Source organism: Hordeum vulgare, chromosome 2H (assembly GCF_904849725.1).
Source record: "Hordeum vulgare subsp. vulgare chromosome 2H, MorexV3_pseudomolecules_assembly, whole genome shotgun sequence".
Taxonomy (NCBI): Eukaryota; Viridiplantae; Streptophyta; class Magnoliopsida; order Poales; family Poaceae; genus Hordeum; species Hordeum vulgare.
Window position 1 is genome coordinate 33,605,557 of NC_058519.1, and position 24,687 is coordinate 33,630,243.

General features: G+C 46.1%; 1 protein-coding gene and 1 pseudogene across 2 annotated transcripts; one reads left to right on the top strand and one right to left on the bottom strand.

The window, feature by feature from the left end:
* Positions 1-269: 269 nt before the first annotated feature.
* LOC123424671 lies at positions 270-4,413 on the top strand (annotated as a pseudogene). Its single transcript, XR_006621719.1, has 9 exons — positions 270-471; positions 1,557-1,912; positions 2,250-2,311; positions 2,490-2,661; positions 2,745-2,838; positions 2,954-3,052; positions 3,202-3,243; positions 3,738-3,969; positions 4,102-4,413. The product of XR_006621719.1 is annotated as an esterase CG5412-like (transcript).
* Positions 4,414-4,451: 38 nt separating this feature from the next.
* On the bottom strand, positions 4,452-8,781 carry LOC123424669 (CBL-interacting protein kinase 31-like). Its single transcript, XM_045108327.1, has 15 exons — positions 8,652-8,781; positions 7,526-7,767; positions 7,243-7,305; positions 7,076-7,147; positions 6,819-6,926; positions 6,645-6,725; positions 6,481-6,534; positions 6,272-6,397; positions 6,101-6,190; positions 5,818-5,941; positions 5,621-5,730; positions 5,393-5,506; positions 5,197-5,253; positions 5,045-5,119; positions 4,452-4,754 (listed from the first exon to the last, which is right to left on the bottom strand). Exons 2-15 carry the CDS (start codon positions 7,712-7,714, stop codon positions 4,674-4,676), a joined length of 1,344 nt encoding a protein of 447 aa, XP_044964262.1. The 5' UTR covers positions 7,715-7,767; positions 8,652-8,781; the 3' UTR covers positions 4,452-4,673.
* Positions 8,782-24,687: the final 15,906 nt, after the last annotated feature.

The window sequence follows — 24,687 nt, forward strand, 5'->3', positions numbered from 1 at the left end:
CATTCACGGGTTTACGCACGGACGACCCGATCCGTGCCTCTCGCCACCTACCAAAGCACACCAAATGTGCGTTAGAAAGAACAAGTGGCACGCACCATCTTCATTTCCTCTCTCGAGCTAGCGGGGAGTAATAATAAACGGCAAGAGCGTCGCGGGGGGAGGGCGGCAGGCAGAGGGGCAGTTCGGGGGAATTCGGCCCGCGGCCGCGTTTAGCGGGGCTGACGGTGGGCGCTGTATAAATCGAGCTCGGAAAATTCCACCGGACGCCACGCCACAGAACGCTCCCGGCCCCTTCCTCCCTCCCTCCCTCTCCCTCCCCCGCTCTCGCGTCCGCGCTCGCTCGCTCGCTCGCTAGCCGCCTCCGTCGGTCCACCGGGCCACCGCACCGCGGCGGCATGGCGGATCAGCTCACCGACGACCAGATCGCCGAGTTCAAGGAGGCCTTCAGCCTCTTCGACAAGGACGGAGATGGTGAGCGCCTCCCCCCCTCCCTCCCTCCTCCCGTCCCTCGGATCCCTCCTCCGCGCGACGCTCGCCGCCGCACGCGCGGTGCGCATTGCCCCCGCCCCCTGCGCGCACCACGGCGCGTAGGATTCGCGCCGTCCGGCGGTAGATCCGGCCCGGATCTGGGGCTGCCCCCCTGGGGAGATCGCGTCGCTGTCGTGTGCGCGCCTAGTGGCGGGCGAGCCGATGATGGTGACGTGCGCGCGACGCTTATCTTCCGGCGGGTTGACCATTTCGTGACGGCGACGCCTCGTCGCGGTCTAGGTTTTATTTTATTTCCCGGATCGCGTCCGCTGTTGCTTCTAGAGCAGCTTCGTCTGAACGGGTCGTCGTTGTTGACCGTGGACTGTCGCTGTGTAGCAGTAGACTGGTCTTCATCGCACTTTTGTCGATTTATTAGGTAGCTTAATTCATGTCGAGATCCCTGGAGATGGAGAAAAATCCTGTCATCTAGTTTTGTAGCGAAATTTTATGAACGTTTGATGGTAGGAAATTTTAAGCTATTACTATTATTTGATTAGGTAGCTTTGAATGATCTGTCGGCTAAGTTTGTGTGAATACATACGGTTCTACTGCAGCTGGAGTTATTGTATTGTACTGGTTGACTTAGTAGTCATGTAGACTTGTAGAGTACTGTATGCAAATTTTGGTTAATAACCGTGTAGGGCTCTCTTGGTTTGAACCTTCCACAGCGAATTTACTGTTGCATTAATCTACTTTGATGTTGTTTTGTGAACTCTCACTGAGGATAAATCTAGATATGCACCTTCCGCTTGAACCTATATAAGATATTCTCGGTATTGTACCCTGCGTGGATATTGTCAGTATTAGTACCCTGCGTTGATATTCCTTACTGCTTACAATCTCATGTAGACATTATCCATTACTGCCAACAAGCAACTATTATTTTCTTTTTTCATAAGTTTATTCCTCCTGATTTGATGTGTAGTTCACAGTGATGTTTTCTGTTTTATAAAGAAAATTTAATTTGTTTTAAGCACAATCCACGTTCTGTGTTTGATCCTGGAGTCGATTGTATGTATCTCTTGCAGGTTGCATCACCACCAAGGAGCTGGGAACAGTCATGCGCTCGCTGGGGCAGAACCCAACGGAGGCTGAGCTCCAGGACATGATCAATGAAGTCGACGCTGATGGCAACGGCACCATTGACTTCCCAGAGTTCCTCAACCTGATGGCCCGCAAGATGAAGGACACTGACTCAGAGGAGGAGCTCAAGGAGGCCTTCAGGGTGTTCGACAAGGACCAAAACGGCTTCATCTCTGCTGCTGAGCTCCGCCACGTCATGACGAATCTCGGCGAGAAGCTCACCGACGAGGAGGTGGACGAGATGATCCGTGAAGCTGACGTCGACGGTGATGGCCAGATCAACTACGAGGAGTTCGTCAAGGTCATGATGGCCAAATGAGCGCCGAATCGTGCTCCGAAGACAGGAGGAGAATTGTGCATTGCATATTAGTTTAAGACGAAACTCTTATTTGATCGATTTCCAGTTAAGCATCCTACCTAGCTGTAGCTGCTAAAACGGATCGCACGACGCAATTCCTGCTATGCTCTCCAGTGTGTTTCCAGACCTCTTGTGTTTTATGTGAACTTGTGTCCTCCCTGGTGTATCCTGATTGCTGTTGGGCCCGTCTGTAGTATATTTTCTCATCAACTTCTGCTTCGCTCTTCTATCTAGTATCAATGGAAAGCCGGTGTTTCGTAATTCTTTGACTCTTTATTAGATGTTATCCTGTGCTTCGGTATGCGTTTTTGCGTGTGAACGGCAGATAAAGATACATTTGATGTATGTGATGCTGGATGAAATTTGAAATTTGAATTTAGCCATCACAAAACAGTATCAGGCTTAAATGTGCAGCTGGGTAGGTTGCAACAAACAATTTGCTGGATGATAGCAACGTTGCAGCCTGTGTCTGTGAGGAGTAGTAGGTAGCAACTACCACCATGCCCCTGGTCCTCTTAAGGCCTGCGATTCCCTCTGCTTGTGGAGGAGTGGATCACACACACACACACACACACATGGAGCAGGAGAAGAAGCTCAAGGTGCTCTGCCTCCATGGCTTCCGGACAAGCGGGGGTTTCTTGAAGAAGCAGATCAGCAAATGGCACCCTTCCATCCTCCAGCAGTTCGACACGGTTCTTCCCTTGACCTGTGATAGTTTTTTTAGCATTTCGCCCTTTGGTTCGCTCTTTTGAGCCTAATTTTGCTGGGATTTCAGGTCTTCCCTGACGGTCAGTTCCCAGCTGGAGGGAAATCGGACATCGAGGGCATATTCCCCCCCACCATACTTTGAGTGGTTTCAGTTTGACAAGGTGCCTTCTGCCCTTTGAAATCCTTTGAAATCAGAACTGAATTCTGCACTTCTAAGTTCCATTGGCATCTTCAGTTTGGTCCCCTGCTAACATCACTCATGTATTCCTATTGCAGGATTTCACCGAATACACAAATCTAGACGAGTGTATTTCATATCTATGCGATTACATGGTGAAAAATGGACCTTTCGACGGCCTGCTTGGATTCTCCCAGGTAAGGAAGCAAAAACCTGTGAAGTAACTAATTCTTCCAACAGAACCGCATTCAACTGTTTGAGGTGCTTATGGCAACACAGGATCTGCTGTGTGTTGAAAACATAGTTGTATGTTTCGGTTCACCAATTAACTTCCCTTCCCTTCCAGGGTGCAACACTTTCAGCCCTTCTGATAGGCTACCAAGCACAGGTACTCCTCTTGAACTCTCAAATTCGGCAAACTTTGAGTCGTACAGTTAAGTTCCAGAGATATACGGAGGAGCAAGAAACAGCAGATCGGATCTGCAAATATTAATAAATCAATTGTGACATCCATCTACGGTTATTAAACAACATAGTCCCCGGGATCTAGCAATTCAATTAGTGGTTGAGAGTTTTTTGGCCCCTTTATTAATAGGCAACTCCTGTCCATCTTGACAGAATAGTAACTTTTGATAAATCTAGTAGTGTCACATGCCACACCCAATGAGAAAGTTATTCTTCAAGAGCATGTTGCCAAAGATATCATATTCTTATGCAGAACATGGCAATACAATCTTGCATCTATCTAAGTAAACAGTTCTAACTAGTATTTACTAGGACATGGAAATTTAGGCAGTAAATTTGGTTCTCAATGGAAGATGTCCTCCAAACCATGTGCTACTTCTGGTTCCATGTGGATTCTGACTAGGTTGAATGATTTAGGGCAAGGTGCTGAATGATCACCCACCAATTAAGTTCATGGTGTCAGTATCCGGGAGTAAATTCAGGGACCCAAGCATCTGCGATGTGGCCTATAAGGACCCGATCAAGGCGAAATCTGTCCATTTCATTGGAGAGAAAGACTGGCTCAAAGTACCTTCCGAGGAGCTGGCTTCTGCCTTTGCTGACCCTCTCATCATAAGGCACCCCCAGGGTCACACTGTCCCCAGGCTTGGTTTGCACTCTTCCCTGTCTCTCTCCTATGCAAATAACTGTCGCATTGTGTTTGCTTTTCACTCGGTGACCCTGCATCGCATAGCGCTTTCTTGTGAATAGAATTGAGAGGCGGATTGTTTGTCTTTTACAGATGAGGCATCTGTGAAGCAGCTTTCTGAATGGAGCGCAAGCATCCTGGAAGACCTCAAGAAGATAGACGCTCCCAAGGCCTCAAATTCGGAGATTTCAGCAGATAAGGACAATGCTGGCGTGGAGTCAGCAGAAATCCTGATGGAACAAGTTGCAGCCTGAGGCTAGCTGAGCTTCGCTGATTGAGTTGCGGTGGAGTCTGAAAGCTGTTGCTCGCTTGCTTTATCCAGATTACTTGATAACCTTGTTCACTGTATTAGCCTCATTGAGAGAGGACAATAAATCAGTCCCAATTGCCTGTTTTTTTCTCCCATGTTCATGCCTAATCTTGATATCAGTACGCTTCGATGCTACTCGACAAAACTTTAACCTTTCCTTCTTCATGGGAAAAAAAGAGAGGTACTTGAACCTACTGGTATATGTTTCATCTGCTTCTAGACCATGAAGTCATGAACCAGCCTAAAGCTCTATATACATTGATCACCGGACGAATCTACAGGGAAGGGACAAAGGACAACTATATACATGAGAACCTAAAATACTACTTCCTGAGAAAGACACTCTGCAGCTGCCTCATGTGGAGCTTCTTTCTTCAGCCTCACTCTCGCAAACCCAAACAACATCCTTTATCTGTGCAGAGAGTGTTTTATAGAACTGCAAACAATTAATGCCAAGTCAGTAAGGTTTACCCATTCGATATAAACTGATTTGCAACAACAAGGATAAACTCAAGGTAAAAAAAAAGGACATTATTCTTTGTTGGGTACTGACTGAGCTCTCCTTCAGCTCTAGTGGTTGTGTTATAAGTCGCTTGCTTAAATTACGTGTGCATAGTATTCACGAGCACTTGAATAGCATAAAAATCTTCAGGAAAGAAGCTACATCTTAATTTACCGATGAAATGAGTAGAAGAGCTATAGAACCGTAATATTCAAGAGCAGTACCTTCTGAAATTCCAGAGTATCTCCTTTTGCCTTTTTCAGCTCAACAACAAACAAAGATGGAGCCACTTGGAAAACCTAGAAATGTCACCCTTGATCAATAATTGTATTACATTGTGAAAGGCATTTCTGAAACTGCGGTGTTTTTGTCTAACCTCAGTTGCAACATTTAGGTTTCCTTTTCTTCCTGCTTCTAGGTTCTTCATTCGCATCTAGAAAGACCAAGATATAAAATGAAAGATATAAGTCATGGGGATGACAAGGACAGCCTCAGTTACTCATATTCAGATACTTCAAGTTTAGCACAACCTATGTTAAAAGTCGAATGCATGGAAGGATGCTGGACATTACCTTGTAGTTATTCTTTTGGATATCAAACCCAAGTGGCTTAGCTGCTTCCTCTATCCGACTGATGATTTCTTCAGGAGGACACTGCGATGTAAATCTTGTTTCTCTTCTGTACTTCTGTCGTTGGTTAAAAAAATTAGCTGACTGCAGTTGCATGATGTGAAAAATTGCGACAAATACACAGATGTTATAAAGAGATTTATGGGACACAATGCTGCAACAGTTTCTAACCTTATCAGCTTCAAAAAAATTGTCTAGGTTCAGTCCCTTATTCAGTGATATCAACTCAAATGCGTTCATCGAAGCTGGCTGCCCTTCCATTTCCTCCTTAACTTGTTTTTCTGGCAATCACAGTAACCATCCATTTTAGTAAATATTATCTCAAGGTGCTAACGGCTTTTCCAGTGAAAATAAGATCGATTAACTCACTTCCGAGTCTCCGAAAGCAGCATCAACATCATCCAAACTAGTTTGATATTTCTCATGAAAAACAGGTGGCTTGTACCCTTTTTTGAACCATGGATCTTTTAATAGTTGAGGGATAGTTATACGCTGGTCAACGACAATGAGGAACCGAGTAAGAAACAACTCCATAAGTAATGTAGTCATAGACCAAAAAAGTGCAGAACCACCACTTGGGAGCGGTTCTGTTGACCTTTTGGCTGGCTAATTTCAAATTTCAGAAATGGAATGTGAAGTAAAAAAGCTTACAGTAGAAGGATTAGGATCCAGAATCCTGTGAATCAGTCTTTTAGCTCCATCAGAAAACCAAGAGGGACAAGTAAACTGAGCTCCAGAGATCTGTCAAGCGAAAGAGGGTAAATGCAAATATACATCCAGTAATATGGGTGCTTATGTATTTACTTATTCCTTCTATATTACCTTTTTATAAAGGGCTGAGACGTTGTCATCCTCAAAAGGCAGATATCCAGCAAGCATCACAAAAAGAATTACCCCACAAGACCAAAGGTCTGCAAACGCACCATCATAGCCCTTATCTTCAATAACCTGGATATTGGGTAGCATTAGATTATAGGCATGTTAATTCCTGGTTAAAACAGAATCACTGCAAATGTATAAGGACCAGTTACCTCAGGAGCAACATAGTTCGGTGTCCCACAGGTAGTATGTAGTAACCCATCAGCCTGTTGAGTTGAAGTAATCAGAGGTTATAGTTTAATATGTTATGACATCAACAGAAACTACAGAAATGCAATGCCTCGTGTTATCTTTAAGATTGTTTATGTGTTATTACCTTCGCCTGCTCAGATATCGCACTCAAGCCAAAGTCTGAGACTTTGAGGTTCCCAGCAGTATCAAGCAATAAATTCTCTAGCTGGCATACATAAAACATCCATTTGTCAGTTTCATGTTTTGCTAGACCAGATACTTAAACTGGAACCAAGGGGTTGAGTGGTTGGTGCTGTACCTTCAGATCTCGGTGGTATACACCCCTGCTATGGCAATAATCAACAGCGTTGATCAATTGCTGAAAGTATCTGCGTGCTTCATCCTCCTTCAGGCTCCCATGGGCGGCCTGATTATGAAGTTAGTAGAAATCAATAAAGGCGTTATGTAAAAAGAGCCATATGGTGTAGTAATATAACAAGGTTTCAAGCAACTGGTGTGCTGCTAAACTCCCATCACAAAGAAATAAGAAACAAGGGATGCAGTAGTAGTACGAACAATGATGTCATGGAGCTCTCCACCCGTAACATACTCCAGAACGATGAAGATTCTTGCCTTACTTCCCATCACCTGTTATAGTGGAGTCAAAATTGTTAGTTATCGACTGTGGGCTTGAATGTAAATATTTCTAATGTAAATGCCAAAGGTTGGTCTTTAGTCATTACCTCATGCAGGCGGACGACATTGGGGTGCTGTATCAGCTTCATCGTACAGATTTCTCGTCTAATCTGCCATAAGAGTTCATAGCGGCGTCAACATCAAGCTAGAGCATAAGACCGTAAGCTAGCCTTTCTCGATTACATTTAGAATGAAATGAACAGGGGCAGTTATTTTTGCGCATAATTACAGCTCAGTTCTAGAAAGCATGATGCAGGGAATTTTCTCTATGCTGTGGAAAATCTAGGAAACAGAGCATGAGCAAGGAAAATTATCAGAAAATGATCTGACCTGTTCGACCAACCCGTGCTTCTGAACCTTGGCCTTGTCAAGGATCTTGATGGCAACATGATCACCGGACTCGGTGTCCTTTGCGAACCGGACCTTGGCGAACGTCCCTTCCCCGATGGTGCGCCCGAGCTCATACTTGCCGACTCGTCGCCTCACCTTGAGTGAGGCTTGCCTCCTTGCCTTGTACATCCTCCAGGTCAGGTTTCTCTCCTAGGGTGCCCTTCAAGCTAGCCTTCAAAGACCTGCCATTTTTTAACAGTTGAGATGTGGTGGAACCAGACAATTCAGCATCCTACGCAGGCAGCACGAGACAGCTCAGGCAAGGGCGGAGGAGGACAAATGCCGCTGGATTAACTTGACTATATATATATATATAGATATATATATATACAACGCTTTTCGTTCGCGACTGGAAACCGAAATCAAATCCGCAACGTGCAAGCTTCATCTACCGCAGCTTCCTGGAAGCTGCCTCCTAAACCTTTAGGCATTAATGGCGGCCAATTAATTCCAGTGGTTACTGCTTCATTCAAGGCAGGCGTCAGCAGCCGGATCTCGCCGTTAAACGCCCGGATGCTTGCGTGCTTCAGGAAGCACGCCACGCCTGAAATCCCAGGGCGGATATTTTGCGCCCGGCGCTCTGACGATGATGTAAGCCTCGGGAAGGATTCAGAGCAAACTTGGATGTCGAAATCAAAACCGTGCTGGAAAAAGCCCAAGCCGAGGAGATTTGATAAAAAAAGGATGAGGATTTCGGGCGGCATCTGCGGCGGCAAAAGGAATGCTGGCTGGAAAGCTCCATGGCGTCATTTTTCTTTTCTTTGCCATTCCTGAAGCGGAACTGAGCGGGACGAGGATGCAAGGCGCTGCTGACACAATGCTGCAGGTGCGGGTGCAGGTGCGGGGAGATCGGCGCGATGGCCGGGCCGGCCAGGAGCCGGAAACCCCTCCGCCGGAGCGCTAGTCGTAGAGAGGAGGGCTCCCCGACTCTTCTTGGTTCCCGGACGGACGGACGGAAGGAGGGCGGGAATTCCGGCGCCGGGCGAGATGCTGGCTAACTAACCAATGCTAGCCTTGCGCGCGGACGGCCGGGCCAAAGAGAGGAAGGTTGGTTGGGGGTGCGTACCTTCGCCGGAGAGGAGCCTCGAGTCGCCGCCGGAGGGGAGGGGCCACGGGCACGGCGAGGGAGGAGAAGCAGCCGGCGGGCAGCCGATGGAGATGGGGGGAGGGAGGGAGGGAGAAGCTCGCAGTTGCGGGTGCAGGGTCGCCTGCTGGCCTTTCCTTTTTGTAAGGCGTGTGGGGACGGACCGGACAAACGGCCCCATCCTTTTGCGCCCCCTCCCTCGTACCTGCACCGTTGATGGTGATGGGACGGCGCCATAAATCATTTCCATAGGAAATACAAGGATCTTTTTTCTATCTCTCTCTCTCTCTCTATATATATATATATATAGCCCTAAAACAAAGGGCAAGGGTTTATGGCTTTCTGCCTTTTCCGCCCTACCAAAGCGGTGGCACCGCCTTGTACCGGCGTTCCCCCGCCGTGTCCCGCGCGACGATGTATTGTGAAACGGGGAGGAGTAGTGTCGAGTTTTCGATTTGTATAACTATATGCCAAGAATCGTGAAAAATGTTGCGTGGTATGGATAACAAATTACATATTTTGTTACCGATAGATCGTACCGACGAGCAGAGAGGTGCTATTCCTAATTATTTTTTATTGCCATGACACAATTCGATTTTGGAGGAAGGGAGAGAGATATAGAGATGATTTATTTTGCCTCGGTCACATTATGCGGTGACAAATGTATTACCATTGTTGACAGCCTCTGAAATCCGGGGTGCCACTTTCGTCAAAGGTTTTCCGAGACTCCCACCCACATTCGCAAGGGTTGCACCTCCACCGGTACACGACAGAGGTGTGCGCCATCAGTCATGTCCGCTATCCATGTGGGACACCACCACCCCTTCCCCTTCACCTCGAAGGCTTATTGGTGCGCCAAGGATACTTTCCGTGATTGGTGCGAGAAGCGCCGATAGCGTCCACAGAGTAGCATTGTCATCTTTTCGGCATCATTCCAAGGGTACGCAGCATCGAATGTTTGGAAGCGATGTAACCAGGACGGATCTTAGAAACGGGGGCTTCCCATGTCGCATATCACTTATTTCAAAGAAAGGTATAGGTTTTGTGATAGACGAACCACAACATGAGGATATGCGGCGCTGAATGATGGTGGCAGTAGACCTTCCACCGTCGATGGCATTTCTGTCCACAAGTAGTTCCTTGCACCGTAGCGTGTTTTTTCGTCACTATTACAAGAACGATACTCCCTTGATTGTTATATACAAGGCCACTTTGTTTTTTCTGTCAAACTTTTCGGCTTATAATTTTGGTAAACAAGATATGAGTTATATGTCATCAAAAATATATTATCAGAAAGGTTTTTGAAATGTGCATTCAATGGTATACTGTTTATGACGTATCACTCATATTATGTCAGTAAAATTGATGGTCAGAGTTAGACATAACAATATAAAGTGACCTCGTTTTAAGTGACGGAGCCAGAAAAATTGGTTTAGTGAGATGTATGCTGTCAAAATAGGTTGGGGAGGGCCAAGCTATAGTAAAATAAGCCCTTTAGCAACAGATAATCACTGACTTTAAACTGTTCATCAGCGTGCAAAATCCATGATGTTAGGCTAGCCATAGTGGTGGTATCTTAGTCGGCATCATGCACTCAAAAATAGCAGACACGCTGACGTGACAAAGAATTAAAAGAGAGAGAGGGTGTTAGGAATAACATAGGTAGATACAGTATCATGTTAAATGTCATGGTACTTTATGTCATGAATGACAATAAATAAGATCATATATGATACTCCCTCTGTATCTAAATAATTATAGTTGGAAAGAATTAGTCTAGTTTTCTCTCCAACTATAATTATTTAGATACAGAGGAAATACTATGCACTATAAAAATTGTATCATACACTAGTATCATATAATCCTCACTACGAGTGGCCTTTGGGAGGGGGGGGGGGATCTGCCACTGATTGTATTAGTAGGTGGAAGGAGTTTTTTTTTAGTTTTTAAGATAGACATAACACGACAGTCCTAATGGCCACACTTTAGCATTGCACCATACATCACTCCAATCTTTTCGGTGAACAAGAAGTGCTCATGCTGGATTTAAATTTTGTTGCGTATCTATTTTAACGATCCAATCACATCTGATATCTTCTACATATTAATTACCAAATTTTTTCAAGGGCTGGCTGATCATATGTAGTTGAGTTTCCAAGCTTTTTCTAAGGTGGGAAATGGCCCGTTTTCAAGGGAGAGAGATAAAGAAAAAAAAAGAGCTTGTCGAGGCTCGATCACGTCGCGCTGTGGTTTTCAGTTACCAGCTGCGGCGACCCCGTTTAATTATTCAAATGATTTTTCTGAACTATACTATGACGATCGTGATTAGCATGTAGAGACTTTTTCAAAAAAATCGCTTACCAAAGCATTGACATTCTTTGGCGATTGACGCGTTGGATCCATCCAATCGCCACAAGGTTATTCTTTAATTAGGGTTTATATATCTCTCTCGGTTAGGCTGGTGAGATCAGATCGACGCCGAGATCCACGCCATAGGGCAAGCGGCCGTACACCTACATATGTATCCAAGGCATGGTTTATTCCCTCCATCTACCCAAAAAAGAAAGACATGCTTTTATTCTTTCCATTTTTTCGAATATTGTAGGGAGCACATTTTTATCGAGATTACGACCAGTGTTTAGAAAATGATTAGGACTAGGAGTGCTTGGAAGGATGGTTTGGACTAGGAGTGTTTAGAAAAGGATTGGTGCTTGGAGATCAGATCAGACATACATATATCTCTGCTGCGTGCAACATGCTCGGCAGGATATATTCGTGGCAAAATTAAAGGAGGAGAAGCTAGCTAGCTAGGAGTCATGCCTGGCGGAACGAGGGCATGATCTTATCTTAGGGTGAAATTTCTTGTGGTCACATCAGGGGCGGACCTACATTGTGTTGCACCTTCTGCAACCGGCACATGCATGCATGGCTTGGCATGACATCAGGGGTGTGAACAGGTAGGTAGATATTTGTTATGTTTGTCTCCACTATTACTCCATCCTAGAGATCCAATCAAGCTTACACCATCTGACCGGCCACATGTACGTACACAATTTGTCACTAACTGATCCCCCACCCCCCCTCCCCCTCTCTCTCTCTCATGACAAATTGTTGGGTAGTTGCATAGCACATATAGCTCTGACGTTCTTCTCTATTCGTGTGTTTACAATTTAGATCCTTTCAATCCATATTTCTTTTCGTCAGCGACGGTTCCTGTTCTGGTGTGTTGGTTTTTATGGTCTTAACATGATAACTTTTTAACTGTCTACTACAATAAGGTTTATACATCTCATGAGTGATGACTAGTGGTAGAGCTTGATGAAGATTGTTAAGAGGGCTAATCAGAGTTGAGTTGAGGGGGCGAAGAAGACAAATTATGAATAATCTCTCAAAAACCTTGAATATTCAAGCCGATAGTTAGGGGTACGTTTAAAACTTTTTCTAAAGTGGGAGCCCCCCCCCCCCCCCCCCCCCAAAAAAAAAGCTCCGCGACACATCTTTGGCTCGTTTCATTGTTGTAGTCGTCGCTAGATGGGATGTGAACGAAAATGCTACACCTACTAAAGCCTACATGTTTTACTAAACCTTCCAACTAATCTAACACATGTTCCTCCTGATTTTCAGGGATGGGTGGGCCTCATCCTTCTCTTAATCTAATCAATTATTGCCAAATCAGACTATCACGTAAACATTTACGTAGATGTAGCATTGCTGGGCTGTGAACGTGGATGTGTTTTCTTTTATTTCTAGTGTTCTTCGTATTACCTACCTTGACAGTTGATTGTTTGTTCGCAAGTACTACCACTCTCTATGGGTGTGGGTACGACTTTAATTGGCAGGAAGCTTCGTGGCAGGTGCGCCCGCAGGTGAAGCCACGGCCTCCCTCATGGGCGCGTCCCACACTCGCAGGCGTTTTGGAGCTTGTTGCTGCATGCAGGCGGTTTCGGTGGCGGGAGCGGCGCGGCGTGGGCGGGTGCGCGCGTGGAGAGGGAGAGGCGCGGGCTGCCGTGCGACTTCGTTGGAAGAATCTCAATCTTGCGTTGCGTGCGTCCACGCCCGCCAAGTAGGTGAAACCACGTGCGGCGGCGAGGATTACATCAATTTTAACGGAGTGACCCATTTTATCCACGTGTGTATTTTTAGATCGTTATGGACAAAAACTATGGCTCAACGTGTCCACGTAAATTCAAATGATGTCTGCCACGTGTCTGTGTCGACCCATTTCAGGCTTATATTTGGTCGGACTTACGTCTTCATGGACATGAACCGGATGCGCCCCACGTCCTTTCCGCATCCGTTGCGGGTCCACCTGTCGGCCACATAACCACCGCTCACGGTCGTATTAAACGCCACCATCAAATTTGGACCCGCGTGACAGTGGCTGAAAAGTGTTGGTTGTCGTTCTTTTTAATCCAAACACACGACGGAACCGACCTCATCCACTAACTACTACAGAAATGGCTAGCAATGATGGGTGTAAAATGGCCATCAGTGATGGGCTACGGGGCCAAGCAAGCCCGCCACTGACTTCCCCTGCCCACCACTGTTGACCTAATAGCAGTGACGGACACAAAGTAGCACCCGTCATTACTAATATGATACAGAATAGCAAGTTTACACCATAACATGATGCACTACTGACGAGCATCTAGTCCTACATTGCCCACCACTGTTAACAATTTCAGGATTAAAAATAATAAACATACTGTATATATATATATATATATATATATATATTATCTAGCACACAAATTTACAAACATCATCATTGATTTATAAATTTACATAGGTTTGCACAAAGATCATCAATGTAGAAAGAAAATAGAAAAATAAAATGGTTGAATATGATAGACGTTCCTCCTCCGAGTAGCCTTCTCCTCAACCATTCTTTCCCGATGGATCACACCTGTAAAAAAAAGGAATAAAAAGCCATGAAACCACTAATACATGAGAAGAGATAGGCACGCAGGCCAGGCCATGAAGCCATGAAGCCACCTATGTATCTAAAACATGGTTTATTCCCTTCATCTACCCTAGAAAGAAAGACATGCTTTTATTCTTTCCTTATTGCGAATATTGTAGTGAGCACATTTTCATTGAGATTGCAACAAATACTTAGAAAATGATTAGAGCAACTCTAACCGAATGACCCATTTCCTTCGCGCGTATCCATTTGGATCGTCGCAGACATAAATCTCAGCCCAACGCGCCGATTCAAACAGGCGCGCTTCCGTTTTTTATCCACCCGCGGCCCATTCCAGGCTTAAATTTGGGCCATATTTGCATCCACACGGACAAGGGACTGATGCGCGTGACGCCCGCCCTTCTTCCCCCTAGCCCGCCCGTCGGTGGCACAACGACACCATTTTCCTCCAATTTTCCTAAAAATCTCCCGCCCACTCATGCGCGCCATGGACGACGGCTCGTTGACCTTGGACGTCGTCGTCGGCCTCGCCTCCCTTGCCTCCACTGGTGTCGTCTCTGCCAAGGGCGCACACAAACGGCCGACGCCGACCAGGAAGAAGAAGGTTCTGACACCTGAGGAGCGCACCATCCAATCGTTGAGGAGGAAGAACCGCCGACATGAGAAAGAAGCCATGAACGAGGCCGCGACCGCGTCCACCCTCGCTGTCGTCGCAGATCGAGAGGACGAAGCCGTGAAGACTATCCTGCTCGTCCGTGAGGCCATGAGGCAGGCCCTGCTGATTCTAGGGTTAAACCCAGGCCAGCACGGGCAGGTCGCTGCCGTTGTGGCCGCGGCCAACACCGGCTCATCTTTATCGATGATGTCTAGCGGCAGCACCCGCAAACCTCCCATTTGTCTAACTCTACGGGCTTCGGTTCACTGGAGGTGAGCGTGGTCACGCGTGCCACGCCAACACCCATGAGCATCGATATCAATGTGATACATGCAGGCAGTGGATCGTCCTCCAGGGGTGCGCACAAACGGCATCGCAAGCTCCCAGCCGACACCATAGGGAACGCCTGCAACCTGTTCGACAGAATGCCGGCTGCGGAAGACGAGGCCAACTGCGTGTTCATGAGGGGCCTCATCTATGAAGGTGGTGGCGGTGGCATTCCCTTTGATCCCGACGAGACGCAAAGCGAAGATGGCCGCACCCCCTTCATGGTCGGGCACAATGGCATGGGGTATTCGTTTGGTGAAGACAATGGAGGCATGGCCGACCCCCTCATGGAGGATCAACTTGGCTTGGGCATCTCTTTCCCGCTAGATCACGAGTTTCCGAAAGACTATGGCCTAGACGAAGAGGATGATGAAGTGGACATCGATGGAGAGCCATTGTTCGATGAAGAGCTCCCCACACAAGCCAATGCAAAAGAAGTGGAAGAGCAAACAGACCAAATCATACACACATAATGAGGACAAACTCCTTTGTGAATGTTGGAGATACATTGGCCAAGACCCCAAGATATGCTCCGAGCAAAAGGCTTCGACATTTTGGCAAAGTGTGCATCGCGAGTTCCACGAGCACAAGAAGTTTAAACCATAGCAAAGGGAGAGGTAACATGGGTGGGTCTTGCTCGACAAGCGTTGGAGGGTGATACAACAAGAGTGCAACAAGTTTTGTTCCACCCTTGAAAGCATCGAGGCCCATCCCATGAGTGGCATCGACATGAAAGACATGGTATGCCATCATGCTTGCTTATTTCATTGTCTCGTAGCTTGCTCGTGCATAATGTTGCTTGTCTGTTTGTAGGTCTTCCAAGCTTTGGAAGCATTCAAGGTTCATTATGAGGGCAAGTCTTTCAACCTCACTCATTGTTGGATGATCATCAACGGAGAAGAGAAGTTCAAAGCGCAATACTCCGCCATCAAGGCACGCGGAGTGGGAGGATGCAGCCATTGAAGAGCATGGTAAGGGAGAGAAGATGCGGTCCCAGGGGAAGACCAACTCCAAGAAAGAGGACAAGCGCGAGGCGAGCTCCGTTGCCTCGCAAGCTACTTTGTAAGGCATGATCATCAACAAGGATTCAAGAGAGGAGAAGTGCACGCAAGACAAGGAGGAGCAAATTAGGGTCTTCATGAACATACAAAATAAGAAGCTCGCGTTGGAGGCGAAGAAACAAGCGAAGATGCTAGAGATCGAGGCCACCAAAGCAGACACTAGAGCAAGAGAAGTCTGGCTCGCTTGCTTGACGAAGACGGTCTCTCGAGGAAGTGGTCTTGCTTCGAGAAGATGCAGTCCGACATGCTCAACCTTTATGACGAGTGATCCATGGCGTGGTGTGCGGGCATGACCATGGCCGTGATGGAATGGTCGGATTACAGTCTCATTTTATGTGCTGACATGTGTACCGGCCGCTGGCAAGTGCATCCAGAATGAAAACTACGTACTTCTTTTTGTAGGCTGGCATATGTATGTTGGCCGCCGGCATATCGATGACGTGAACTCTTGACACTGACATGGTAGCTGCCATGATCAATGACCGCGGGTCTTTTTTACTTAAAAAAATGTTGTGCGCAGACGAAAAATAGGTCGTTGTGTTGGACGCACACGTCGACTTATTTGTAAAAGGAAGCAGACACGGCGATCCAAACGGACAAAAGACGGACAAAGCGTGCGTCGGATCGTCCGGTTGGAGTTGCTCTTAGGAGAAGCGCACAAGACTGCTTAGGGGGATGATTTGGACTAAGAGTGTTTATAAAAGGATCGCTTCTTGGAGATAAGATCAAATATGTATATATCTCTGCTGCGTGCAACATGCTGGGCAGAATATATTCATGGCAAAAAAAAATGGGGAGAAGCTAGCAGACATGCTTGGCAGAAGGAAGCAGACATGTTATTCTAGGGTGAAATTTCTTGTGGTCACATTGTTACAACCGGCACATGAGTACCAACATGCCGGGCACATGCGTACGTGTTTGAACCCACACCGTAAGCACCGTCTGCAATCGGCACATGCATGCATGCTGTAGCACCAGGGGTGAACAGGTTGATTATACGTACTCCAGTAGATATTTGTTCTGTTTGTTTCAACTATTACTCCATCACGATTCACAAAGACCCAACCAACCATTATCTAATTGACCGGCCGGCCAGCCTTTCTCTCACTAAAATAGAAATATATAAAAGCATCTACATCCAAACTCCTCACGCATATCTCTACGGACACGTTTGGTTAATGATCGAATAGAAGAAAGAAAAAAAATATGACCCAACCGAACCCTAACATCGTCTCTATATATCCGGTCTGTCCGCAAACTTATCCATCTTTAATATGTGAAGGATATAAGGGCTTGCGGACGTACCCGGACGCGTCCGATCAGTCCGTTACATAAGACGCGACGCCAGACCACTTTTTTTCTTCTTTATTCATTATTTTCTTTCTCTCTTTTTCTTTCCATCAATCACATATACAAGTAACCGGACATGTGAGGAAGAAAATAAGAAGTATGACTACGCAGACGGATAAATAGGGGACATACCTAGTCATTGACCAGACGCGTCTACAAACGTTTCAGGGGACCATATTTGCTATGTTCTGCTATAAATGCTTTAAGTACAACCTTTAGAAATAAATACAGTGTTGCAGGACGCCACACGAATATTACTCTTCATTGTATAAATCCTTTTTAGGATCTCTAAAAAGTAACAACATAGACCAGTAACATATCCATGTTGCCAAGTTACGTGTATGGTATGATGTTACCGTATACGTATGACACATGTCCACCACAACAAAAGTACTATCTCTGTCCCCTTAAATGCAAGACGTTTTGGCAGTTTTTTTTTTTTTTGCATGGACGTTTTGGCAGTTGAGAGGGTGTAATTAGCAATCCAGCCAGCACAACAACAAGTAACGTCGCCATTCTGTATGTGCCTTTTCGGATTGTTTGTTCGTACGTAGTAATACTCTCTGTGGGTACGACTTTAATGAGTACGTAGGAACCTTCCTAGCAGGTGCGCGCGCAGGAGGCGACGACCGCCCTTGCCCGTCGTATCTGGAGCTGGAGCCGGGACGCTTTGGAGCTTCTTGCCGCATGCATGCAGGCGGTGGCGGGAGCGGGTGCGGCGCGTGGAGAGGGAGAGGCGCGCGCTGCCGTGCGACTTCGTTGGAAGAACCTCAGTCTTGTGTGCGTCCACGCCCGGCCGGTATGTGAAACCACGTGCGCAGGCTGAATTTCATGCCCCGTTTTGATTTTCTTTCCTAACGTTTGACCCTTTTCTTACTGTCACATGGCTCGACCGTAGGATTACATAACCTACCGTCAGGATCATGTGCGGTAGGTTAACGGCAGCAACCGTGTGTTCAACAGCATGGAGATGACGTCGCACATAACTCATCATCATGGTCTGTGATGGTAGGATGCAATAGCCTACGTCATGGACCCTGGCGGTAGGGTGGTGCTGTGTATTGAAACCAGGAATCGTTGAATTTTTATGATGGGGTTACACACCGGATGTATAACGTATCGTCAATGGACCCTGGCAGTAGGGTGATTCTGCGTACTCGAACCAGGAATCATCGAATTTTTACGGTAGGGTTACATACCATACCGTTAGAGTCTGCGAGGGTCCCTCGGGATAAGGTGTGCTCATAGTGTAATTTTTGCACAGAGCTTATATGTTTCTTTTTATAAATTTTATCACAACAATATTACAGCCTTACAAAACAAAAATTATGCACCCAAGTAGGTCCATCAGCTTGCAACGTTTGTTGACAAAGTTCTGCAATAAGAATGAAACAAGTATATAATACGGATCAATTTTATGATTACAAACAAACATGAACATAAGAAAGAATGTAAGTGTAGGAGGCTCGATGTTACCTTCACCATTTCCCTCAACTTCTTCTTAGTATCTCAAGACCCGAGGGCGGAGCTTAGCGAATCCGAGTCATAAAAAATGCTTTTGTTCAACTCCAAAGACTGCAAAATAAATAAATGAGTCACACTCACTAAAGTAGATTTCATCCAACCGCCGATTTAAAACAGATAAACACAACTTACCACTTGTTCATGAGGGGTCCATACTCCCTAAATCTGCCTTGTAGCTCTCTGATGCTGTCATGGTAAACTTCATTCTCGGAGCTGTCATCATATAGTGATTCGTCATCTGATGTCGTCCAGTGGGGCCTCAGGCGCACAGACGATGCTTGATGTCATCGCCGGACCACCGCATGTGATCCTCGTAGTCATCCCAGTCGATCACTTTCCTCTCCGCATCTTGTGAGTTTCCCACTCGTTCAATTCCTGTATGTATTGGTCATGTGTCTCCCCCCCAGTCTATGATCAACTGATTCTTCTACCTGCTGATTCTGCAAGGCATAAGAAAGAATGTAAAACATCATAAGAAAGAATGTAAAACATCAAAACAAAAACACGGAAATAGAGAACATTGCACTCACAAGTGTAGGTTGAAGCCACCGATGTCGGTTTGACGGCCCAGTGGGGTATGTTGCGCCCTACCAAATTGTGAGGCAACACGGTGTGGCAAGTGATACTCGACGGCATAGACACAATTCATGGGCACGATGCACCGTCAGAGAAGCGTGCCATGCCTGCACATCACGTTCAGCTCGAACCCCCACTCTTGTTCATCATACGCCTGCCAATTAACCTAGTAAAAAAAGTTGGTAAGCTCACGTGAAAGTGTCGTCGAAAAGATTCATAATCTAGTTCGTATACGTGGAAAGCCGTCAGAGCATCAAGCTCGTTGGTGAAGACCTTGTACAAAGCCTTGGATGTGCCCGTGTAGACACCCAACATGTCCCAAGCATACGCGACAGTCGAGTATCGAGCTTCGTCGTCATCTTCGCCATAGTCAGTCAATGGACGTTCTGCTAGTATCTCCGGACGGCCCATCGGGATTCGCTCCCACATCCAAATGGAGAGGGCCCAAACACATCCACACATACCAGATGTTTCTTTCGTCCTCTCGGTTGCGTCGTCAAGCTACAAAACACGTATTGATGATCAGATGACATAATTTAAAGCAGCATACGTCAATAAAACAGTTACTGGACGGTATAGGTAGGCGAGGCCGGCGGACCCCCAGTTGTACCTTGCATCCCAGTCCTTTAGAAAGTCGAGATACATCCATAGGGTATTGTCCCCTGAGCAGTCTGGAAACACGACCTCGATGAGAAGAAACCACAAGTAGGCCCTCGCCTACTTCTCCACCGTCTAGGGATCGACATCTTCCGCACATTTGCTTCGGTGCTTCAAGAGCCGGGGCAACGGTACACAAGATGTCCAGTTACTCTTAGAGAGGGAGGGGAGCAATCGCCGATGAAGGCACTAACCCTATCCTGCCAGTTCTTCCTCTACACTCGTCTAGTGAGAGCACGACCCTCGATCGGTAGGGCCGTAATGATCCCCAATCCTCGAGGGTCACCAATATCTCCCCACATGGAAGATGGAAATTGTGCGTCTCTAACCGCCACTGGTCCACCAAAGTTGTGATAGCTAAGTGGACGAGCGTCAGCGGCTTACACTTGAACTGCAGGACGAAACCCAACAATCGGGCTCTCCTGTAGTACAACGCATAGTGCTCGTCGTACTACATCTTAACGGTCGTCCCGTGACCCCTCATCCGCAGTGGCGGGAGCATCTGTCAAAATGAAGACCCAAATAATTAGTAACTTATTTTCATTAATTCCAAAGATTTGCTTCAAGCAACATGGTAATTATCACTCCATTCTCAATGAAATAGGCACGATGACCCTTGTCAAACGCAGGGTCAAGCATGGTATACTTAGTGCCGATGTTGTCTAGAAGAGGTGGCCTCCTAAATAAAATTGTATAAACATAATCATTATAAGCATAAGCATAAAATATATATAACATCCACATGATTAATTCATTCATATAAATTTCTTAAACAACATTCACTATATGCGCATCACATCATATCAACATGCATCATAGCAAAACAAACATACAAGTTTATCATCCAACATGCATCATACTATCTTTTTTTCAAAAACAAAAAACACCAACTAGGGTTCATCTTAAGCATATTTCCTCAAACAACATCCACTATACATCATGCATCACATCATATCAACATGCATCATATCAAGACAAACATAAGAGTTAATTTCTCCAACATGTATCATACAGTTTTTTTAATGAACTAGGGTTCATTTTCACACTACCGTTCCAACTAGTGATTAGAGTTCATATCCAACCCATGGAACATCTAGAATCAACCTAAAACAATCCTAAGATACCAAAAAGAAATCTTGTTCAAAAGTAGGGTGATTGGAAGCCAATAATGCGACGAATTAGAAGCTATTTGCGACAACTAATTGAAGGGATCAGAGGAGCTTAGTTTTCTCATTTCAGGGCCATCTCGATCTGCAAAAACGACGATGAAACAAAGAAGATCCGAGGGGGGAGTGGAGGAGATGAGAGAGAGAGGGGGCGAGAGGAAGAACTCCTCTGTTCTTGGCCGCTTGGAGGGGGAGATGGGATAGGGTGCGGGTGGGCCGGCTGCTTATAACTACCAGGACCCTACCGCGAGGGACCCTGGCGGTATGATTACACAACCTACCGCCAGGTCATGCGTCGGTAGGGGTGATGGAGGGGGACGACGCCGGCCTGCCTGTGCTGACGTGGATTAGTCGCCTACCGCCTATCTCCAGGGTCTCCGGCGGTAGGAAAAGGGTCAAATGTAAAACAACAATATTCGAAGCAGGGTGAGATCCGGCTAAAGTTGACAAAAAGAGTCAAAACATGAAATTTAGCCCGATGACGAGAATTAGAACGTGTTTTGTAGGCATAGATGCTGGGACTGAGCTGTGGAGCCTGGGTAAACAAGGCCTAAGTGAGGTAAAACAAGCACAAAACTAACATCTACACTTAGTTTGGTTGCCTGCATACACTCTAAACTGCATGAGGTGTCGAAAGACATGTTATTTGGTTGTCCGTTTGTGTACGTACAAACACAAAGTCTGTTGTTTGATGTCATTGACCACCTGTTGTCTAGTAACCTCTTCAGCGCGGTGGTGAGGTTACCAGCGCACAACGGCCTCAGAAAAAACACACATAACAGAACATAATAGTAAGCGGATATAAATATTGTGTTACAATTAAAACAAATCAGTTTAAACAGAAAACACTTTTAGATTAAACTAAAAGCAGTTGGAGCATGTTGGGGATGCCCTAGGAGTTCACAACAAAGGCGTCGTCGTGCTTTCCGCACCTGGTCACCACTTCAATGCCATCGTCATTGAACATGATGACCTTCAACATGTCGGAGTCACCAACTTAAAGATCACCATGAAGCCTATCTTGATCTTATGGACGGCGGCAAAGGTGAACCAACCTTAATTGAGGGTGATCCTGCTGTTCAATAGTCGGACAGTCATCCTTTAGGAGCAGCCGGTGTTCCTCTTCCGCTTGAACTCCCGTGGCATGGATGGGAAGTGCTTTGTGAAGTCCAGCGGCATAGGCATGGCCTCCAGCTGGGGGCCATGATCACGTTGAAGAAGTTGGTTGGCCCTCCCACCTCATGATAGTGGTCGTAGTTCCGACGCTTGCCGTTGAGGGGCTCCTCCGACTGGTCGTCGTCCGTGCCAAGGCTCTGGACGGGCATCACCTCTAAGGGTAGCACCACGTCCTTGCCCTTGTCTTGCTCCTTTGGTGGCACCACATTGACTCCCCGCTGATTTGTGTTGGTTTCCCTCCAAGCTTAAAGGGTGATGTAGCATAGCGACGACAAGTATTTCTGTCAGTTATGAAACCAAGGTATTAATTCAGTAGGAAGATCCACAAGACTATGTAAGCGACACTTGCACACAAATAACAAATCCTCGCAACCCGACGTGTGTAGGGGCTGACAATCCCTCATGGGTAAAGTAAAATGATAGATGCAAATAGAGTGATAGAAAATAAAATGTAACAAGGTATTTTTGGGGTTTTGATAATATAGATCTGGAAATAAAAGAGCAAATAAAATGGAAGCATGAATAGCAAAGTAGAGATTGCAAATAGATGATGTGAAATAGACCCGGGGGCCGTAGGTTTCACTATTGGCTTCTCTCGAGAAAATAACAAACGGTGGGTAAACAAATTATTGTTGGGCAATTGATAGAAAAGCGAATAATTATGACGATATCCAAGACAATGATCATGTATATAGGCATCACGTCTAAGACAAGTGGACCGACTTCTGCGTGTATCTACTTCTATTACTCCACTCATCAACCGCTATCCAACATGCATCTAGTGTATTAAGTTTATGGAGAAACGGAGTAATGCTTTCAGAACGATGCCATGATGTAGACAAGATCTATTCATGTAGGAATAGACCCCATCATTTTATCCTTAATAGCAACGATACATGCGTGTCATGTCTCTTTCTGTCACTGAGATTAAGCACCTCTTCCCATTGCAAGATAAAAGATCAAGTTGGCCATACAAAAACCAAATATCGGAGAAGAAATACGAGGCTATAATAATCAAGAATGAATATAATTTCATAGATATGATCATAAACTCACAATTCATCGATTCCCAACAAACACATCACAAAAGAACGAGTTCATGAAATAGATCTCCAAGAGACCATTGTATTGAGAAGCAAAACGAGAAAGAGAGAGAGAGAGAGAGAGAGAGCCATCTAGCTATTGCCTACGGACCCGTAGGTATGATATGAAGTACTCACGCATCATCGGAGGAGCACCGATGAGGATGATGAACCCCTTCATGACCGTGTTCCTCTCTGGAATGAGCTCTAGATTGGATTTCATAGCTTCTGGAACTTGCGGCGGCTGAAACAATTTTTCGTCAACTCCTCTAGGGTTTCAGGAATATTGGGGTATTTATAGAGCTCAGAGGTGGTGGAGGAGGTGCCCGAGGCCATCACTAGCCACCAGGTCGCGCCAGGGGCCATGGGCGCGTCCTGGTGCCTAGTGGGCCCCCTGGGCCTCCTCTAGTGATCATCATTGGTCCTCAAGTTTCCTTATGGTCCAAAAAATTCTCCAAAAAGTTTCGTGGCATTTGGATTTCATCTGGTATTGATTTTCTGTGATAAAAAAAACAACAAAAAATGGCAACCGACACTGGGCACTATGTCAATAGGTTAGTCCCAAAAAATGGTATAAAGTTACTATAAAATTATCATAAAATATCCAAGAATGATAACATATCATGGAACAATAAAAAATTATAGATACGTTGGAGACGTATCACACATCCTTCCCCTTGCTCTCCATGTTGAACTGCATTATGAAGAGGTTCAAATGGTGAGGATCTGCAATATGAATGTTGCAACATCATCATTAAAACCTATCCCCCAAAACCCCTTTATTTACCTAGTCTGACAGTCACCATTCCACCTATTTGTCTCTCACTCTTCCTCGAACCCAATGACATGAACTCTGACAACAAGTCGAACCCCAACCCCAAACCTATCCCAACCCCTTCCCTTGGGGAATTGGACGGAGGACATTCTTCCTAGGCTGCTCGCTCGATGACTGCGCCAAGTTTGGGAACACCATGGAAGTGTGCTCAACTTCAGCAGCATGGAAGATCTGCACAAAGATTCATACGTTGCGGTGAAGAAGGCCACGTCGGAGGAGTTGAAAACTTTGATACCTGACCCAGCAGAGGGCACTATGTCAGTCAACATACTTAGCTGGGCCATGAATCAGGCCGACTCCGGCGATGCTGGACGGAGGGTAAAGTGGGCCAAGTACAGATAGTACCGACGTCCTCATGACCATTGTGCATGTATTTCACCACAAACACTGTGTTGGTGCCGCTAGAGGAGGATCAAGAACCGGTGGCTATGGAGGTGAAAGAAGAAGATGCTGTGGTGATGATTGTGAGGGTGTAGAAGCCTAGACACCAAAGCACGCCCATCGAGCTGGACTCTGGCGAGGAAGAGAAGATGATGGTGCAGATCAAGGAGAAGACCAAGACCAAGGCCAAGGCTACCCGCCGCTCCAGTCGCCTCCAGGGTCCCCGAGGCTAAGATCCGTGCATACTATGTAAGATGAACCCTAATCCCCAGCCCTATTGTACTCAATCCGGATCGGGAACCTC

Coding starts and splice junctions, on each gene's coding strand:
- LOC123424669 (XM_045108327.1), bottom strand. CDS start 7,714: ATGTACAAGGCAAGGAGGCAAGCCTCACTCAAGGTGAGGCGACGAGTC. Junction 7,306..7,525: donor AGCACGGGTTGGTCGAACAG/GTCAGATCATTT, acceptor CTCTTATGGCAG/ATTAGACGAGAAATCTGTAC. Junction 5,254..5,392: donor TCCAAAAGAATAACTACAAG/GTAATGTCCAGC, acceptor TGGTCTTTCTAG/ATGCGAATGAAGAACCTAGA.